The 19,933-nt window shown below is 36.7% G+C and overlaps 1 protein-coding gene and 5 non-coding genes across 7 annotated transcripts; 5 read left to right on the forward strand and 1 right to left on the reverse strand.

The window, feature by feature from the left end:
- Positions 1 to 804: 804 nt before the first annotated feature.
- Positions 805 to 876, reverse strand: TRNAE-CUC (transfer RNA glutamic acid (anticodon CUC)). The gene has a single exon. It is a non-coding gene; the product is annotated as a tRNA-Glu (tRNA).
- A 2,020-nt stretch (positions 877 to 2,896) lies between these two features.
- On the forward strand, positions 2,897 to 18,896 carry nahoda (DOMON-like domain-containing protein nahoda). Of its 2 annotated transcripts, XM_013309700.1 has the most exons (22): positions 2,897 to 3,158; positions 4,547 to 4,617; positions 4,771 to 4,868; positions 5,322 to 5,455; positions 5,678 to 5,899; positions 6,136 to 6,279; positions 6,645 to 6,722; positions 6,846 to 7,253; positions 7,481 to 7,513; positions 7,691 to 8,638; positions 10,043 to 10,166; positions 10,463 to 10,571; positions 10,906 to 11,062; positions 11,358 to 11,584; positions 11,860 to 12,063; positions 12,556 to 12,703; positions 13,670 to 13,886; positions 14,366 to 14,592; positions 14,789 to 14,964; positions 15,357 to 15,760; positions 16,929 to 17,068; positions 18,861 to 18,896. In XM_013309700.1, exons 1-22 carry the CDS (start codon positions 3,014 to 3,016, stop codon positions 18,866 to 18,868), a joined length of 4,422 nt encoding a protein of 1,473 aa, XP_013165154.1. In that variant the 5' UTR covers positions 2,897 to 3,013; the 3' UTR covers positions 18,869 to 18,896. The 2 variants fall into 2 exon arrangements, with proteins under 2 accessions (XP_013165154.1, XP_013165146.1); XM_013309692.1 differs by lacking the exon at positions 18,861 to 18,896 and having other exon boundaries at positions 16,929 to 18,583.
- Positions 3,220 to 3,301, forward strand: TRNAS-CGA (transfer RNA serine (anticodon CGA)). The gene has a single exon. It is a non-coding gene; the product is annotated as a tRNA-Ser (tRNA).
- Positions 4,053 to 4,125, forward strand: TRNAR-UCG (transfer RNA arginine (anticodon UCG)). The gene has a single exon. It is a non-coding gene; the product is annotated as a tRNA-Arg (tRNA).
- Positions 4,654 to 4,726, forward strand: TRNAK-CUU (transfer RNA lysine (anticodon CUU)). The gene has a single exon. It is a non-coding gene; the product is annotated as a tRNA-Lys (tRNA).
- Positions 16,495 to 16,567, forward strand: TRNAR-UCG (transfer RNA arginine (anticodon UCG)). Its single transcript has one exon. It is a non-coding gene; the product is annotated as a tRNA-Arg (tRNA).
- Positions 18,897 to 19,933: the final 1,037 nt, after the last annotated feature.

The following is a 19,933-nucleotide window of genomic DNA, read 5'->3' on the forward strand; positions in this document are numbered from 1 at the left end:
CTAATGTAGTAGAGAACAATTTGTAGCGAAATAAGGCAATCTTACTAATAGGTAGTCTAATTGTGGGTTCCTGAGACCAAAATCTCTGCTAATTATATCGTAATCTTTGACAAACAGACATAATAATGTGTTAAATAGAGGTTTTTGTTTCAGAAACCGACAGTAAGAAAATAAATATATCATTAATAATAATATTAAGATGTTCTTTCTAGAACATTCCAAAATATCCTTCAATTACTTTTAATATGAAACCTATTTATTATAATGATTGATGTCAAATATTATTAAGTTTACAGTAGACATAGTTATGTGACAGAAGAACATACAAACTTGTAGTTCATTATAATAGTAGCGCAAAGACTAAAAGATATCAAACGTATGATTAATTTCCACTACTTGGCGATAGATGGCGTCATGAACATAAAAATTGCGGGATAACACTTATATTCCTTTGAAATCTATATAGTTAAATTTTAGTTTAATTAGTATTATAAATTATTTTTAAGGCTCGTTAACACTATGTAAAACTTCACTAGTCATCTTAGATCATGATTATTAATGACTACATTTTTAATCGTATGGTCATTTGAAAGTGAACTTAATAAACATGGGATAAAGTACATATTCATATAATGTGGTTCCATTGTTAGTTACCGTTAGACCTTACCGTAGAAGCGGGCACGCGACTTCGTCTAGTTTAGGTTGTTAAATAAAATGATATGAAGTTAAGTTGATTTTATACGCTCTGATAAAGAGATTAAGTAAAAAAAATTACAAAAAGTAAAAAATTCAAACAAAAAAGTTTTCCGATACCGGGAATCGAACCCGAGCCTCCTGGGTGAGAGCCAGGTATCCTAGCCACTAGACCATATCGGATGTTATTCGATTAAAACAATTTTTAAACTATTTAACACCTTTACTTTGTCTTACAATTATAAACATTGTAAGTCTAATCATAAGAAACTTATCATTGGTTTATGAGCCCAAAATATTTAAATAAAACTGAGTAACAATATGTTCCATATAGGGTTGTTGTGTCTTAGAAACCGACATTTAGACATTTCTAGAAATCATGATTAAGAGTAGGCTTCTGAAATGCGATCTCGATAAACAAACATTAATTTTACCAGACGCAGTATCGGTGATATATATTTAAGGGTAAAATACACTTTTATAACCACGTTGACGTTCCTAATACCAATAACCGGCGGTCAAAGGTTTAAAACACATGTATTTTTGTAGTAATACAATTGGACTAGTAATTTCATAAACTATAAGACTTCTTAAGGTGGGTCAAACATTTATTATCTTGATAAACATCTTAAAATGTACCGTGTATATGAAAGAATTTGAGTCATTACAACTTCGTTATGTTTGTACACGGTTTAAATTAAACAATGAATAGGGTTTTGACATGGGACCACCATTGTATTCTGTACAATAATATTAAGCAATATTTTGTTAAGCTCAGTGAATATTAGCTAAGCGTAGATACATAACGTATTATATAACGCTTGCATATAATACATTTTACATAAACATACATTTTTCTCCACCTTATTTCTGCAAAAAATAACAGTATTTGTTACTTATTTTGTCAAAGCCAGACTTATATTGACCAAATTGATGAGATTGTGGGATAAAAAGCAGTGTAAACCAATAAGCTTGCGTAGTATAAATATAGAAGAGGTCAGAGATGTGTCGATACCGCGACATAGACGTCCGTAATCACTGCTTAATACTGTTATGAGCTTTTGTAGATACCAAATCTATATATTTTACCCTAATTTAAGGTAGACGCGGGACCTTTCTTGAGGATTACTGAACTGAACAGTTTATATCTTTTGTATAACACTAAGCTTGTTATTTCGCAATTGTCATGTAAATCAATTGATCAATCCTCTTTATACATTCTCATGTGGTCCGATACTGTCGCTTTCACCTCGCGTGACAGGCGATGTACACGGAACTATAATCTTATGGTTAATATGATATATGCGATGGGTGACTGAACAGGGTCGATTTTAGTATTACCGGCGCCCTGGGCGAGATTTTTGAGGCGTCCCTTTTTTTGTTTCGGAAGTACCGTTTCCCCCGGCGCCCTGGGCGGTTGGCCCACATAGGTCTCCCCTAACGCCGCTACTGAGACTGAATCAGTCAGTATTTACAATTTGACGTTATTTTTAATAGTCAAATTGTTACTGCATTCTAAAGGTGATCGTTTACAAGTTCGATATTGTTGTACAGTGGAATGGGTTAATAACACATAATTTAACGCTAATTCGCTAAGAGCATCGCTCTATTGTGAAGGGGAAAGTGGAAAATAGAGAGCGGACACTGTGACGGACTGACTGACAACATTATTATTTTTTATATGTATATTTGACTTCTTATCTTACTAGTATGATAAATGTGAATGTTTGGATGGATGGATTTGTTAGAAGATATCTCCAGAACGGCTTAACAGATCTCGATGAAATTTGGTACAGATGTAGAATATGGCCTGGAAGAAAATATATAGTTTAAGAGTGTTTTTTTTTAATTCCGAGCAGACATAGTCGCATGCATGTGTACTCAATTAATGAATTTTGAACCTTATGTTTGTTACATAGATTTAATATTGTTTGTAATACTATTTAGTTTTGTTAGTAAATATATTATATATATAAAATGCTCGTGTCACAATTTTCGTTCCCATCCTCCGAAACGGCTTGACCGATTCTCATGAAATTTTGTGAGCGTATTGAGTAGGTCTGAGAATCGGCCAACATATATTTTTAATCCCTCGCGGAGGGAGTCGCGGTCGACAGCTAGTAATTTTATGTAGATTTGTAATTTTTTTAAATTTTATTGTTTTTGTTACGTTTTATTTATATATTTTATTTGTTTGTTACAGAGACGAGTGTAAGCGACTAAAATGGACACGTGACAAGTGACAAGTGATGTGCCAGTGAATATGAGTAGGACGTATACGTGACAAAGTTTGTGACGCAAGAGGAAAATATATAACAATATGTCACGATTATGTGTGTTGGTGTTAGTGACATGTTTGGGCTACGCTTATTGTCATGTTGCCCTAACATACCCACCTGCGAGGAGATTGGATTTAGACTTTCTAGATAATTCTAGAACAAAGCCACCGTGTGGCATGCCAAAAGGTATGTTTTTCTTGTGATTTCTGTCTAGTAAATATACGATTATTTCGAGATGATTGCGTAAGCAGTCGTGGCCGAGTGGTTAAGGCGTCTGACTCGAAATCAGATTCCCTCTGGGAGCGTAGGTTCGAATCCTACCGGCTGCGAAACTTTTTATCGTTTTTTTTTCTCTTTCCATTGCCCTAAAACATTTACATATTTTTTTTAGTAGATTATTGTAATTTTTTTTAAATTTAAATAGGTTACATTAGTCTCAGCCTTCAAATATCATGTTTCACAATAAACACATTGTGTGCAGGAAATTTATTTTTTTTCAATTTCCTGCGCGGGATGTCGTTATGATACATTAGTCACAAACCAGTTATCTTAAATGTCGCTTTATATATTTTAAATTGCCAAATTAAGAGCTAGAATGAACTCAAATGAGTTATAGAAAACTGTTTTTTACTGATGATTACACTATTAAAACATTTTGTTACGATTCCTAAAGACTGGTCGTATTTCTCTTCAAATACATTTAAAAAGTAGAGTCGAATCTTACTGTTTTACTAATATTATAAATGAGTATTTTTGGATGTATAGATGTTTGTTAGAAGTTATCTCCAGAATGGCTCAATGGATCTCGCTGAAATTTTGCACAGATGTAGAACATAGTCTGGAAGAACACATAGGGCTACTAATTAAGACTATACCACGCGGACGGATTAGCGGGCAACAGCTTTGTTAGCTTTTAGTTATGTATAAAAGTCGTGCATATTACTTCGCTTCTTACCTAAATAAAAAGTAATATGCTGTAAATACTGAGAAAGTTTTTTTCTTTCGTATAAATATTTGAAAAATGTATGCGCGCGCATTCCTTTTAAACGTAGTGTTACATTGTCGATCATTACGTCATATGACCGTGTGGCCTAATGGATAAGGCGTCGGACTTCGGATCCGAAGATTGCAGGTTCGAGTCCTGTCACGGTCGACGATTTCTTTTTGTGGAAATTCACTTTAGCAAAATTTTTCATCCTATATTTTACAATTTAAAATTTACTGTATATATTTATCATAGTATGTTTTGTTGCCAAATTGCTGTATTTTTCTCATAGTAATTTTCGTAAGAATTTCATTTTATGCATTTTAAATCTCTGTTTATGTAAATTTTCTGCAGCCATTTATATGTTCTTTCTTTCAAATTATCTTTAGGCGACATCAATAGTATATTCCGTGTTGTTATTTCTATTAAAAGTTTTATAGGAATAACGATTTACATTACAAGCAATAGATGGCGCTTATATTTTAGTTTTATTTTATTCTATCTGAAATAGGTATTTTTTGTATAAATGAACTCCTTTTAAATTTAGACATACGTTTGAGAGATGATATGTTTTTGTTTTTTTTTTCAGGTTCATTAAAAACATCATTTTTAGCAGGTTCAACGTTTACAGTTCATTGGCATTTGGCGTATGCCCATAAAGTAAGCATTTTTTAAATTTCATGTCAACTATCACAAGCCCGGCTAGCTCAGTCGGTAGAGCATGAGACTCTTAATCTCAGGGTCGTGGGTTCGAGCCCCACGTTGGGCGCAACTTTTTTAACATGTTTTTAATCTTTTTATTTCATTTTCAAGGGTGGATTTAGTTTGAGAATACTGGATGACTTGGAAAGACCTGTGTTAGATCTCACGCCAAGAGCTGGAGGAACAGAGTTTGTGAGAGATGACGTCACGTGAGTTTTTTTAATTGTTTTGAAATAATATACTGAAGTTAAGTATGTACATTTTTAAGATCACGATGTCTAATTTAGAAATCCGAACGAAAACACGATATACAGTCGAACCAGGATAAGCGAGATTCCAAGAGACCATGATATTTTTCTCGCTTAAAGAGGTTTCTAGGCTGTTTCTCGTTAATGGAGTTCACCCTTCGGGACAATGACTCTCGCTTAAAGAGGTTTCTCGCTTATCCAGTTCTCAGTTCGACTGTACTTTTTCATTTATCCTTACAGCGGAACAAAGAGAAATTAAGTCGTCTTCTTAGTAAACAATTGGAAGTATTTACACTAAGTACAGTCAGCTGCAAAAAGACCGTAGCAGATAAGATGCAAATATATCTTGTCTGCTGAAAGTACTTTCTTAGTGACTGTGTGTAGCATTTGGGTTAATGTTTCTTATGTATTTAGTGCTCAGAAGTACGAAGTTCGTCTCCCTAGTGACTTCACCTGTGAGAATTGTACACTCCAGCTGCAAAGAGAGGCCGGCGAGTGGGGGCCCACGTATCGCTTTTGGTCCTGTGCCGATATTGATATTGTTGACCGTGAGTTAAACTTACTAATATTATAAATGCGAAATGGATGAATGTTTGTTACAAGGTATCTCCGGAACGCCTCAACGGACCGGAAAAAAAATCTTGATGAAATTAAACTAACAGATGTAGAACATAGTCTGGAAGAAACTTATGTGTTTATTAAGTTTCCTAGCAGACGGAATTGCAGGCAACAGGTAGTGTATCAAAGTGGAATTGTATTCCATGTTCCAGGCAAGAAATTCCACGAGACATGTTCGGGTCACGGTTTCCATATTCTCGGTCGCTGCAAATGTCACAAAGCGCACTACGGGCCGCGCTGTCAGTTCGCGGACGAGTGCGCGGAGGACGGCGAGTGCGGACTGCGCGGGAAGTGCCTCGATGTCGGCTCTGTAGAGCCCCCCACCAAGCTGTGCTACTGCCCACATGGCTTCTACGGCAAAGGATGCAACAAGAGTAAGTGTCCTCCCAACCTTTTCTTATGAGGGGGATAAGAAGGGGATAGCGATACATAACAAAGTTTTCCGAAATACCTATACAAAAACTTTTAAGAAGAATGAAATCTACACAAACAAGTGTGGTAAATTAGTTTTTTTTTACATTATGAATTTCCTTATTTTAATAGTTATAGTAAAGTTTTTTCTCTTGTACTAAAATGTATAATACATTTAACAGTATACCTTTGTTCTCAGAGTCACCATGGAAAGACAAGGCTGTAGACTTGGCTCTTTACACTAAAAAGGAACTATCCAAGAAGTTTTCCCTCTATTGGCGCATACTCAAAGAATCCAAAGAGGTTGAGTTCGTTATGATCGTAAATGGCACTTCATATGCAGGTTTATATCTTACTAATATTATAAATGCGAATGTTTGGATGGATGGTTTGTTAGAAAGTATCTGCACAGCTTCATGGACCTCGCTGAAATTTGGGATGTAGAACATAGTCTAGAACATAGATTCTACTATTTTTTTTTTAAAACCGTTTGGACGGATTCTTGCGCGACAGTACCAAAATAATTCCTAGACAGATTATAAAATGTCTAAATTCATATTAGGGTTGTAACACGAGCACCAGAAACTAAGGTGTATGACATACTTAGATGTATGAATGTAGCAGCGAGAGGTGTGTTAGGATTATGTGGTCTCTGTCTACCCCTCTGTGTTACTGGCGTGAGTTATTTTGTTGTAATTTTGTCCGCAGGCATTGGATGGAGGCCGCGTGGTTTGACAAAGCAATGCAAGAACTTCCCAGTTTTAGGACCACCTCCAGATCAAACTAGTAAGAATTACCTAATATTTTATACACTAAGAGGGGGGCACTTTTAATTACAGATATAATTTACTATATACTTAAATCAACTAACTTATAAAGTTACTACACTATTATTTTTAATATTTCCAGCAAGCACACAAAAACCGGAACCGTTGCCTGAACCTGAACCGAAGTCTGAACCTGGATCGAGTGCAGAACCTAAGGCGGAACCTGAACCCAGTCCCGAACCTAAGTCCGAACCTGAACCAAGACCGGAACCGAAATCCGAACCTCAACCAAGTCCGGAACCGAAATCCGAACCTGAACCAAGTGCAGAACCGAAGTCCGAACCTGAGCCTAGTGCGGAACCTAAGCCGGAGCCGACATCTGAACCGAAACCAGAACCTAGCAGCAAACCGGAACCGGAACCGAGTGTAGAGAATGATAACAGAAATAAACGGGTCGCAATGCTTTTCTTAGATGGAATGGATATAAAGGATTTGGGAGAAAATGTGACAGTCACAACTAGTGTGTCATACCAAGTGTCCAGCTCAAAAGGTAATGTTTAATCGTAAATTCAAACACTTATTTTGTTTTTTAAATCAAGATTAGGTCACTCATTTTATCATGCATATGTAATTGTGAAGGAAAAGCGTAATGGTGAAGGAAGTCGTCAACCTTGGGCAGACATCGAGCCCCTCAGTGGATATGTATGAGCTAATGATGATACTTAATTTTGCTTATTATTTTAAATAGATATTTATGTATATATAATTTAATTGCAGGAAGAAAACCGAGAGCTGCTCAAGATGTAACCAGTGAGTAACTATAACAATAAATGCACAAGAAGCACAAAATAATACCAACACAGAGCTAACACACGCGCAACACAGACACGGACGCACACAAACACACACAAATGTGTTCTGTACGCTAACGTCGCTCGAATTTACTATTTGTAAATATAATTCCGCATGGTTGCATTGTTTTTACAGATACCGAACCGACAAAAAGACAAAACGATTCCAATCCCGTACCCATTTCGACTCCGGTACCGGAACCAGCCGCAGAGCCGGATTCCGTACCGGAAACAACAGTAGAACCCAAGTTAGAACCGCAATCTACTCCTAAACCCAAGCCCAAGTCTAAATTCGTACCGAAATCTAAACAATTAGCGCAGATAAATGTTAAAACCGAATCGGCAAAACCTCAATCACAACTTGAACCTACACCCGAACCTAAATCGAAACCGCAACCGACTCCAAAATCTAAATCAGAACCCCAACCAATTCCTGAACCTAAATCTGAACCCGAACCAACTCCTGAACCCAAATCCGAACCGGAACCGATTCCCGAACCGAAATCGGAACCGGAACCGACCCCTGAACCTAAATCGGAACCAGAACCGACACCCGAACCAAAGTCCGAACCAGAACCTTCTCCCGAGCCTAAGTCTGAACCACAATCGATATCGGCGACGCGTAATCAAACAAAAAATAATCGTGAACCCAAAGCAGGTCCTAAATCAACACCTGAACCTACCCCTGAACCCAAATCCGAACCAGAACCTTCTCCTGAACCAAAATCAGAACCAGAACCCACGCCGGAACCAAAATCCGAGCCAGAACCGACTTCAGAACCCAAACCTCATTCAGAGCCCGTACCCACCTCCGAACCAAAATCAGAACCGGAACCAAAATCAGAACCCAAATCGGAGCCAGAACCCTCATCTGAGCCTAAATCCGAACCAGAACCATCCTCGGAACCTAAACCTGAGCCTAAGCCCTCCCCTGAACCCACATCCGAACCTGAACCCACCCCTGAACCGAGTTCCGAACCGGAACCCACTCCGGAACCGAGTTTGGAACCGGAACCAAATCCGGAACCGGAATCGGAGGAGGAGATGGAGAATTTACTAGTTAAAGGACTGTCAGATGAATCAGGTATCGTACCCGCTTTGCGTTATATCTGTATATATTCATATTATGTATACTTTATGCTTATTTAACATAATATATTTATAAATGTTAAGTTTTATTTATTTATTTTTATTAGAAGTTATTTACTTTTGATCTTTAACCTTAAAATATTAATAAAAATAAATATAATTTAAGAAATTTGAATTTCACTTTAACTATTTTAAATTAAAAACAAAATAGTGCTAAATAAAGCAATATAATAATTATTATAAATTATAAATTACGATTCTTTTTTTATAAAATGTATGTTTATGTGTATATAATTATTTAAGTATATTAACATTATTGAATAAGGGTCATGACAGACAGACGGACGGACAACAAAGTGATCCTATACGGTTCCGTTTTTTCTTTCGAGGTACGGAACCCTAAAAAATAACCTTAAATATTCTACAACTCTTTCTATTTATGCAAGCTTTATCTTTATTTTGTACTTAATTCACAAAAGCGTATAAAAAATGGTGATTTTCTATTAGCTTTTGCTTTTATTGTGCTTGTTTCCGCACTTTCAGGTACCGGCTGTCTTCTGTTTCCTTCTTTCCTATTCTCCATCTCTATCCTTTTTAATACTTTTTTAATTTTTTCAATCTTGTCTTTCGTAATTTTCTTTTCGTTTCAACTAATAACCTTCAAACTGTACATTTTATATTATTGTAAATAATTTTGTTTTGTAAATATTTACATTTTAAAATAAATTAAGTTTTAGAAGGAAAATAATTACGCGATTTTACTAATGATTTTTTTTCTAAATTCGTATAAAACATTTCGTAATGGCCACTAAGAATGGTGTACATTTAATTATAAAAAAATGTCATGTCAGATGAGAATTGCGCGGGAAAAGTAAAAAAATATTTTCTCATTACTAGATATAAATATGCTCCAAATAGTATTTAAATAAGCAGTTATTGTAAAGAATTATGACATTATTTTTGGATGTTGAACTGTTTGTTGATTGTCTTAAAACTCTGACAACAGATGGCGTTACTTCACCAATTAAAGCCTCAATTAGTCGAGTTTTTTGTTTTATGAAATTAATATTTTTTTTATTATTTTATTCATTTCTTTTCATTTATTTATGCAAAACCATCTTAATTCTTTTTTTTAATACAATTGGTAAAAATCGAGAAAAACATTTGTCATCTTCTCTCTTAAATAGCACTAAATGCCGCATTCAGAGACTTAAGTCACTTAGCAGTTTCTTAATGTATCTCATAGGAAACCTACATTAAGGGTATCCCTAAGTGGCATTTAAAGTTTATGAGTACGGCTATACGACCTTTTCTTGTACATAACATACTAAACTGTTTAATAACTTTAAACATACTCGGACATAGGTACATAGTGTAACCATACGAGCAATCTTTTCAGGATATTTCCCAGATCACGAATACGCTCCCAAGTTTGATTTCAACGGAATGGACTGCACAGATCTAGTCATTGGCACCGCTAGAGGGAGCTATCATAGAGTATTAGACTATTATACAAGAGATAGGTAAGATTTTACAATGTCTCTTGACTATTCTGATAAATTTAATATTGTTCTTCTGATAATTTTATAAAAAAAAGATTAAATTTAAACTTTACATATTTACTAAGAATTGTTTACTAGACTTATTTAAGAAATTTATATCTGGCCAGAATTTTTTTCAAAATAAGAATAGCGCCATCTAGTGGAAAACTATGATAAACTTTTGACCAAGGGAATAAAAAACAAGACACTATCGATGTGTATCTAACTGAGCAAAAAGATCGTTATGTTTATTAAACTGTAACTAATCACCTACTTAGGTCGACTCCGCGTGTGGATACGTTCTGGGGCGGGCATGATGACGTCACAGCGGCGTCCGGCTTTGAAGAGAATGGCGTCACCACAATCATGTTCAGGAGGAAAATTAAGGTACGAAATGTTAACTATAATCCTCTAAATATCCTTTAGTTATTATCAGACTATTTATAAGGTTGTAACAACGACGTAACTCACGTCCCTGACTTAGAGGAGTAGGCAGAGACTAAGGACCTTCATTTGGCGCGGTCTCGAAACACCAATGTCGCTTCTTGTACGATTTTTTAACTTAAAGGCACTTTAAAGTAAATTCTCTTTTTTCTATCCCGAAATTCTTCTACAAAATGATGGACACTGTATCAAAATATTTGATTTTTAAAAACTTACGAGAAAGAGATCAATGGAATATTGATCTCTTTCTCGTAAGTTTTAAATGCCATTGTCCCAGGCGAAGGAGCCGACAGACCATTCAATAGTAGACGACGAGATGCACGTGATCTGGGCTCACGGGCAGGAGAACTCCGCGCAGGGAGACTTCTACCGGCCTGACGAGATCAAGTACCACGGACACGCGCAGCGCGGTGTCACCAACATCAACTTCTTCGGTCAGTGCCTCCACACGTTACAACAGACAGCACTTCCACTTTACCTACTGGTTTTTACAACAAATCATGGATATGTGCTTGTTCATATTTAAAATGCAGATGTGTGAACGGGAGACAATTTCAGACTTATTAAGTTGTTCTTCACGACTAGTTCCGGGAGGAAATAAAAAAAAGTAATTAGTAGCCTGTGTTCTCACTGCCTATGTTCAATGTGTATGCCAAATTTCAGGGAGATCCATACAGACGTTCTGAAGATATGGATTTCTAAAACCAAAATCCACGTTTAAAATTCCAGAGGAGACAAAGTCATCATCAATGGGAGGTCTTCTCCCTCTAGAAGACAAATGTGGAGGTCAGTGGAAGTTGCCAGCAGACTGCGACCCCAAGAACAAGACGTGCGAGTACCACGCCTCCTGGGAGTACCTCGGCCTCAAGCGAGGGAAGGACTCCATCAAGTTCACCATCACCACTAAATACAGCAAACTGTGGACTGGAATTGGATTTAGTAATAACCAAAAAATGGTAAGTAGACTTCATCATCAGCTCACTATACGTCCCCACCGAGGGGCTCGCCTACCCCAAGGAGCCTACCCTAAGTTAGAGGTGACTAGGCCATAGTCAACGATGCTGACCCAGTGCGGGTTGACTTCACATATATATCTTTGAATTTCTTCTCAGACGATATTTTCCTTCACGTAACAACATAGGATTAATGTTGGCGATCCCCATCCCTGGCGATGTCTATGAGTCCAATGAAGTAAATAAAAGGTAAAGTAAAGCTGAGTGTCCGTGTGCAGTCTCAGACGGACGCGGTGTTGGGGTGGGTGGACCCGCGCTCCGGCAGACCGTTCTTGTCGGACGCGTGGCTGAGCGGGTACTCGATGCCGCGCCTCGACTCGCGCCAGGACGTCGCGCACTCCGCCACCGCCGCCGCCGCCGCGCTGCATGACGGACTCCTCACCCTCACCTTCACCAGGAAACGTGACACTGGAGACACACAGGTATACGACTGGAGACACACCACTGACCTTCATGGACAGGCTATAAGCCGTGATATCTTGTGACTATTTCATCTTTTCCATTTTAGCGCTGACGGTTGTGGTTAGTAGCGGTGATGAGGATTCGAACTAATGATAGTGTGTAAAACTAATGTTTAAGAACGATGCAAAAGCTATAATTGTCAAGGAATGGCCTATCCATTTGTATAAGTGATTCTCGTGCTTACAAAGTAAAAAAAAAGTTGTATTGGGCGAAATCTGACCCGGCTCAGTGAGTATAAGTCAAACTCAATTATCATAGCTCACTAGCGCCCTCCTGTCAATGCCAAAACTTCATATTTTCCTATGCCTAAATAACTCTGTTTAAAATAAATAAACACAAATATAAAAAAGCAATTTTTACATATTTATTAACTTTCTTTCGAACTGTGTTTATCATTTTGTTGAAGAAGGATTATCTTGGACTTGGTAACATGTTGTTCTCTTCGTGTGCAGGATCTAGCGTTCACAGACTCTCAGTGCCTGTACCTGATGTTCCCGACACAAGGCGGAGGGTTCGACCCGGTCAACAAGCGCATGAGCAAGCACCAGCGCGTCCCCCACGTCACTGACGAGAGAGTCTGCATCAGACCTTGCGGACCTGGTAACTATATACCACGTTTATTTTTTATTATAACATAGCAAACGAACAAACAACCACCTTAATTGTAAATACATTGTCTACCTTTAATCAACGAAAGAGATATTAGACCTTTAAGCACAGAAATAGATTTTTTTTTCTTTAATAAAAGATGATAAGACCAGAGTTTTAACTTAACTTTTGTCTAATGATATTTGCAAACTTAATTCTTAAAATCTTTGTTATCTACCAACACAATATGCTCTTGCCCCCTCTAAAATTAAAATAAAATCAAACCCAACACCTTAACCGAATAAATCTACTGACCTCTATAATTGGATAGGCAGTTTAAACGCGCCTGTTAATGTTACGTGACAGTTTCTCTATATTATTAGTTCAAATCCATACCAGCTCCAAAGTAGCGTAAATCAACACCGCACAAAATATTACGTCTATAGCCACTCCATTTATAGAGGTTAGTGAACACAAAATCTACTAAACTTCCAATCATTTTGAGAATTAAAAAAACAATTGGAACACACCTGCAAGAACAAGGGCGGAGTTACGCGGTAACACAGATAAAAAAGAAGTACCTGGATGACCGGTTTTTTTTTAATTGAGTTTTTTGTAAATTATATTTAAGTACGAATTACTAATAAAATGATGAAATATGAATAATATTTTTCGATCTTACCGACAGAAAAAAGTTAAGTTTATGTTTTAGTTGATTATCGATAAAACACGAATAAAATGACATTTTCTAAAAATGATTCCTAGCTGGATCGATTTATCGCCCCCGAAACCCCCTATATACTAAATTTTATGAAAATCGTTGGAGCCGATTCCGAGATTCCAATTGTATATATATATATATACAAGAATTGCTCATTTAAAGATATAAGATACGGACGAATCGATGCCATGTATTGATGATCCTTCTTTTTGAAGTCTGGTAAAAACCCATTGTCATGTGATAAAATGTTATCTCAGAACCGGAGGAGGAAGAGATAACAACAGAGGCGGTTGTACCTGGAGAGACCTCGTACTCCATGTTGCTGCGCATCACCGGGCTGGCTGACAGCTTCCGTCCGCCCGCACCCGCCAGCACTGAGTACGACCAGCTCAGCCAGCAGGTGCTGGACACGCTCAGCAGAGAGCTCAGCACCACCAAGGGATACAAGACGCTTATTCTTAATGGATTCATGCAGTACGTTATTGTATACACGAGCCCGTGACTTTGTTTCAACGGAATTAAAAAAAAAACTAATAACAGTGAGTTTCTGAGACTAGTATTCTTCACTTTTAAAATATATTGTTATCTCTGTTTTGTCAAAGATAATGACAGGGATGACGATATGTTTTATACAGAAATTTTGGTGACAAAAATTAACTTAGTAGCCTATGTGTTCTTACAGACTGTGTTCTATATCCATTGCATTTTATATCAACAAACATCCATCCATCCAAACATCTTACTAATATTATAAACATGTATGTATGTATGTAAGTTATAAGTTATCGCCAGAATAGCTGAATGGATCTCGTTGAAAGGTGTAGAACATAGTCTGGAAGAATACATAAGCTATTTATAAAATATTTTTACTTTCACGCGGACGAAGTCGCGGGCGATAGCTAGTTTATTTAGTAATAAAAAATATTTAATGACATGTTTGTATGTACATTTAGGAACGAAACATCAGCTATAATAGCGGATATAACTCTGCGAACTATCGACTCCAACTGGTTGGAGGGGGCTCGCGGTGTGGATAGCGCTGTCTCTGTCGCGGGCAATACGAGCGACAAGGAGAGCGATACGGAGAAGTGGCAGCGCGTGGTGCAGGACACCATACTGCAGGGCAGGATCGGAAACCTTAACTTTGATCCGCTCTTCTTGTCGTTTGAACCTCTCAGTTGTGAGTGTCTTTGTATTACTACACGAAAACCTTGCTTTATAAATTTTTTACGTGAAAAACTTGATGCGAAATCGAGTTTATTTGATTTTTGTTTATCGAAGATGTAAGATACGAATTTTTATTTAAAAATATTTAAAAACTTTGGAGTGAATTAAAAAAAAACTTCAATATATTTTCATGTTGTCTTGTTGTCCAGTGGTATCTACCCGTCCTGTGGAAGAGGAGGAGGTGCGGGGTGCGTGGTGGGGGGCGAGTGTGGTGGGGGGTGCGGGGCGGGTGTACGTGGTGGCGGGCTGCGTCGCCGCGCTGCTGCTGCTGGCGCTGCTGCAGGCTGCCTGCACACTCGCCGCCGCTAACCACAAGCGGAACAAGGTAACACGCACACACACACACACACAGAGTCATTACAGACAATAATATGATTCTTTTTGTGTTAACCACCTGAATTCGCCAAAATAGCGAAGCGATCATAACACCGAGACATCTCCAATTGCGGACGTGTCTAATTTTAATCGGCGGAAGCGGGACGGCATAAAAAAATAATATTTCCCCTTTCTGTGTGTCTCTTTTCCGTCAAATATATTTCCCCTGTCAATCCTTTCTTTATAAGAAAAGGGTGAGAAGGAAAGGCGACTAAAATTAGTATTCCAGCACACACAATCATCAGACAAAACCTGGAATCCCTTTCAAAAAGTTTTAATACACGTATTAAAGCAATGAAACTTAACTAACATATAACATTCACAAATATCTCTCTTCTCCAGGACCAACTGATACCAAACAACGCTTGGAAAGATTACTCAGCTGCCAACACCAACTACGCCTTCGAACCTTTCGACAACGACAAGTTTAACACCAACACCTCCACTGTGAAGACACGCTCACCTCCCAGACCCACCAGCCCTCCACCTCCCAGACCTGGCAGCGCGCACACACAGAACAACGGACACGCTCACACCGGACACAATCAGACCGGACATGGACAGACCGGACACAATCAGACCGGACACGGACAGACCGGACACGGTCAGGGCAACGGTCACAGCAGTGCTCAGATCAACATGCACAGAAGGGAAGGTGCGAGGAGTCCGGCGAGCAATGGGCGCACTCACAGCGCGCAGTACTACCACGACACGAGGTCGCTGCAACGACCTCGCGGACAGTACGGGTGAGTCGCCGCTTTACTATAACGACTCTTTAGAGGAAAAAAATGAAAATCTTTCATCATAAAACACATTTTCATGTCTTTTTTTTAAATACCAGCTGTCGCCTGCGACTCCGTCCGCGCGGACTTAAATTCTTCCAGACTACATTCTACATCTATGTCAAATTTAAGCAAGATCCGTTAAACCGTTCTGGAGATATTCAAACAAACATGCATCTAAACATTCGCATTTATAATATTAGTAAGATTATCTGCAAACATCTGTTAATTTCAACATGGAAAATGTTTTTAACTTGCGAAGGCTCTGAAACCCTCAGTTGGGATGTTAGTAACATGATATTTTAAATTTAAATACATATTTCAACACGCATTTTATATGAAAAACTTACATAAATACTAGCTTACGCCCGCGACTCCGTCCGCGCGGGATTATAAAATAGATGATGGCTGATTCTCAGACCTACTCAATATGCTCACAAAATTTCATGAAAATCGGTCAAGCCGTTTCAGAGGAGTATGGGAACGAAAATTGTGACACGAGAATTTTATATATAAGTTTTTATAGGTTTTTTTAGCAGTGTACGTCTAACTAAACATGTCAATTTGTGTTCTATTGTTTCTCTCGCGTCGTGTTGTGAATGAAATTTACTATTTGACCTATTTCGTAACAAAATCAATATTTACTAAAGCTGATGTCACGTCGCGTACAGTTACGTAATTTGTATGAAATATGACAAGACCGTGTGGCCTAATGGATAAGGCGTCGGACTTCGGATCCGAAGATTGCAGGTTCGAGTCCTGTCACGGTCGAGAAATATCATTTTGTTATTTTAAATAACAAACAAAATTTAAAACAAATTGAAAAAATAAAAAAACAGATATCGTTTTATAAAAAGAGAAAGGCATAGTATAATTTTATTAATATTTTTGAATCTATTTTTCTAAGGGTTTACTTACCACAAATTTAAAGTATTACCTTTATAAATGGAGTGGCTATGAGACATCGTATTTTGTGCCTATTTGATTTTCGAGATTTGAGATTCGAATTAATAATATAGATAGATTTACCTACCGCGAAACACCGACAGGCGCGTTGAAGGAAAGAAGCATTGTATATCCTAACCATTTATAGAGGTCAGTGGTTAAAAGCAATGTATCACCTTGTCCTCAGTTCATACGGTGGTCGCGAGAGGGAGAGGTCAGCGTACTCGTTACCGCGAGGTCCGCGGGGACCTCGTGCAGACCCCGCGGGGGCACAGCCGGGCCCACAGCCAGACTTCTACTTCATGCCCTCGCAGCGCAAACACGAAGGTGAGATTATACGAGTGTATGTGCCTAGACATGACTAGATACCGTCCGGATATAGTCCGGTAAACTTACTTGGCTCGGTGAGAGAGGCCCTACTACCGTTGCTAGTTTTGTGACACAACATATGTTAAACCTACTTAGGAATTAAATATCACACAAGACAAGACAACAAAAGAAGTATGACAAGGATTTTATGACACTATTTAGAAATTAACAGAATTCGATAATGAACTATTTCATGTCACCTTTGGCCACCGGGTCAAAAAGTTTGTCGGACTATATTTGTTAGAATTTTGCAAAAATATGTATCTGACATACTTAGTAAACACAAAAGGTTCATGTTTACGATAGTTTATAATCTAACGATCCTTGTAATCGTAATATTTGTATATAGAAATTTTAATTAAGAATTCGTAGATTTCTTGGATACGGGAGTAAATAGGATTTAGTATGTAAGATAAACAGTATGTTTTTTTTCGAAGATTCTGTTTCTGAATTAAATATCAAGGCATTAAAAATTATTGGTTAAATAAAAGGGTTTGTTTTATATAAGGTATACAAATATAACGTCACAAAATGTGTGAACTTTTACCTAACAATTGTACAAAAATTTAAATATTAAATAATGTAGTCGAAGTAAAAAATAACCAAATATTAACATAGCTCTATTAATACTAAGAATTAGTAGATTTCGTAGGTTTTTTTTTAACAAAATAAGGGTGTAATAAATTAGATTGGTTTTTAAGTAATATTGTAAATATTTATAATAAATATAATTATGACGATCAAAATCAATATATTGGTAATATAAATGCGTGTTTACGTTTTTTTTACAATGTCTTTTTGGTAAATATATTTTGGTAGTTGCGAAATGTAAAAGCTTGTAGAGATGCTTTAGTACTTATCTGTGGCACTTGTATTGACTCATATTGATGTCTCTGTTTTCTCAAAGACAATGAACGAGATGGCAATATGTGTCATTGCAGTAGAAACACACATATACCGACATCTGTTATTGAGTTGCCAAAAACAAGTAGTTACAAGTAAACAATAACAGATGGCGCTGTAATTTTAAAACTAGTAGTTACAAGTAAATAATAACAGATGGCGCTGTAATTTCGTAGTTTAGAAATTAGCGTTTTTATTAATCCATTTTTATTACAACGTGCGAAATAAATCAAATATAATATATTGGCTTTTATTTTTTTGCTTACATATTTGAGTATGAAATGCTGTTTTTCAGGTAATTATTATTTTTATTTGGGTTTGTGGTTCAATGGCGGATACAAGGACAGGGGAGTAAATAATTAGTTCCTACAAATTTATGCTCGACTAGTACATACTACTCTTGTTTCCTTGAGTAAATCGACTTCCTAAAACCCCCCAAATGCGATAAAACTTTCCAAAGGATCCCCTCTTCCTTGTATCTTCGCCTGTTATATGTCTGTGTTAACATTGTGTATTCCGTTTCATACTAATTGTTTTTAACAATTTATATTTCTGTTCAATACAAATCGTCGCAAATTTATTTACATTTTTATCTTTGTAATGAGACAGAATTCTTCTTTTGTAATCAAGATTGTAAAAGAAAATAAAACAACTTTGTTTAAGATAATTTTCATTAGTAACCAAGTTTTTTTTTTTCAAAAATAATGTTATCTGTTAAAGTACTGTTTACTTTTTACATCAATAGATGTCGTTGTTCACCTCTACGGATATTCTTTGGTGTTGGCATTTTCTATGTATTTACGTATTTTTAATTACAATAATTTATAACTGTTTCTTTTTGTTTCAGAATTTTAAACAAGAAAAAGTAACCCCACGCTATAAGTATATGTTAATTTAAGATTATATTTATTGTGTGAGATTTTTGTATTATATTACTTTTGTTTAATATAATCCATCCACGATATTTACAAATTGCACTAAAAGACGTCTAATTAAAGACAAACAGACAGACAAGACATATTTGACACGTCAAAAACCGTTGTAAACTATGAAATAATTTATAAAACACGTAAGGACAGAAAGTTTGATTTTTTGTTTTTGGGGTCAGTGTTGTCATGTGCAAACTTTTAATTTCTATTGTTTTTAATTAATTACAATTATCGTGGTTGGACTATTAGTGTTAAAATATTTTATACTAAAATACCATAGTAGATAGGTAATCTATAGATGGAGTTGTCAAACTAATCGGATGAATGAGAGCATTAACCGTAGATTTCTGAGACCAAAATCGTTAAAACATATTGATATCTCTGTTATTTCTTTATATCAAGGTAGCAAACGAGCGAGCGGACACCTGAAATCGCTGAAATAGCGAAGTGACCGTTGCCCATAGACATACGCAATTGCATATGCGTTGCCTACCTTTAATCGACGGCGGAGAGTATGCACAGAAATAAAATATTTTCCCTTTCCATGCATCCTCTCATCTGGAAAATCCACTTCCCATCCTTTGATTATAAGAAAAAAGGATGGAAAGGGAAAGAGGACTAAAATTAGGCCTTAGGACAGAGATTTTGATCTCACCAATAGAGGAAGTTACCTCAAGAAATGTCCTTTGAAGGCAGTTTTTGGCCACTTTTGTCTCTGATAGCGTGTCTATAGATTACATATCTATGTAAATTATATTTAAAATGTAGTATAATTATGTAATACATTATTATTAATCCAAATAATATCTAGTCCCTTGTCACAATAAGCTTTGCTTTTTCATTTTACGTGCGCACTTGACTTTATACTATATTTAAATTATAAAATCGGCATATACAGTCGTTGTATCCGATTTTTTTAATGAGAAAGTTAAATGGATGTTAGCTGGGTTCTGAGGTTTTGTAATATTAAAGATACAGTTGCATCTGGATA

This window comes from Papilio xuthus, unplaced genomic scaffold (genome assembly GCF_000836235.2).
Source record: "Papilio xuthus unplaced genomic scaffold, Pxut_1.1 DF829660.1, whole genome shotgun sequence".
NCBI classification, from domain to species: domain Eukaryota; kingdom Metazoa; phylum Arthropoda; class Insecta; order Lepidoptera; family Papilionidae; genus Papilio; species Papilio xuthus.

Bases quoted from the DNA above. Each gene is read 5' to 3' on its own strand.
- nahoda (XM_013309692.1), top strand. From the start codon at position 3,014: ATGTCACGATTATGTGTGTTGGTGTTAGTGACATGTTTGGGCTACGCT. The intron at 6,723-6,845 runs GTAAGAATTACC...TAATATTTCCAG, and splicing joins ACCACCTCCAGATCAAACTA to CAAGCACACAAAAACCGGAA. The intron at 12,064-12,555 runs GTATACGACTGG...CTTCGTGTGCAG, and splicing joins GTGACACTGGAGACACACAG to GATCTAGCGTTCACAGACTC.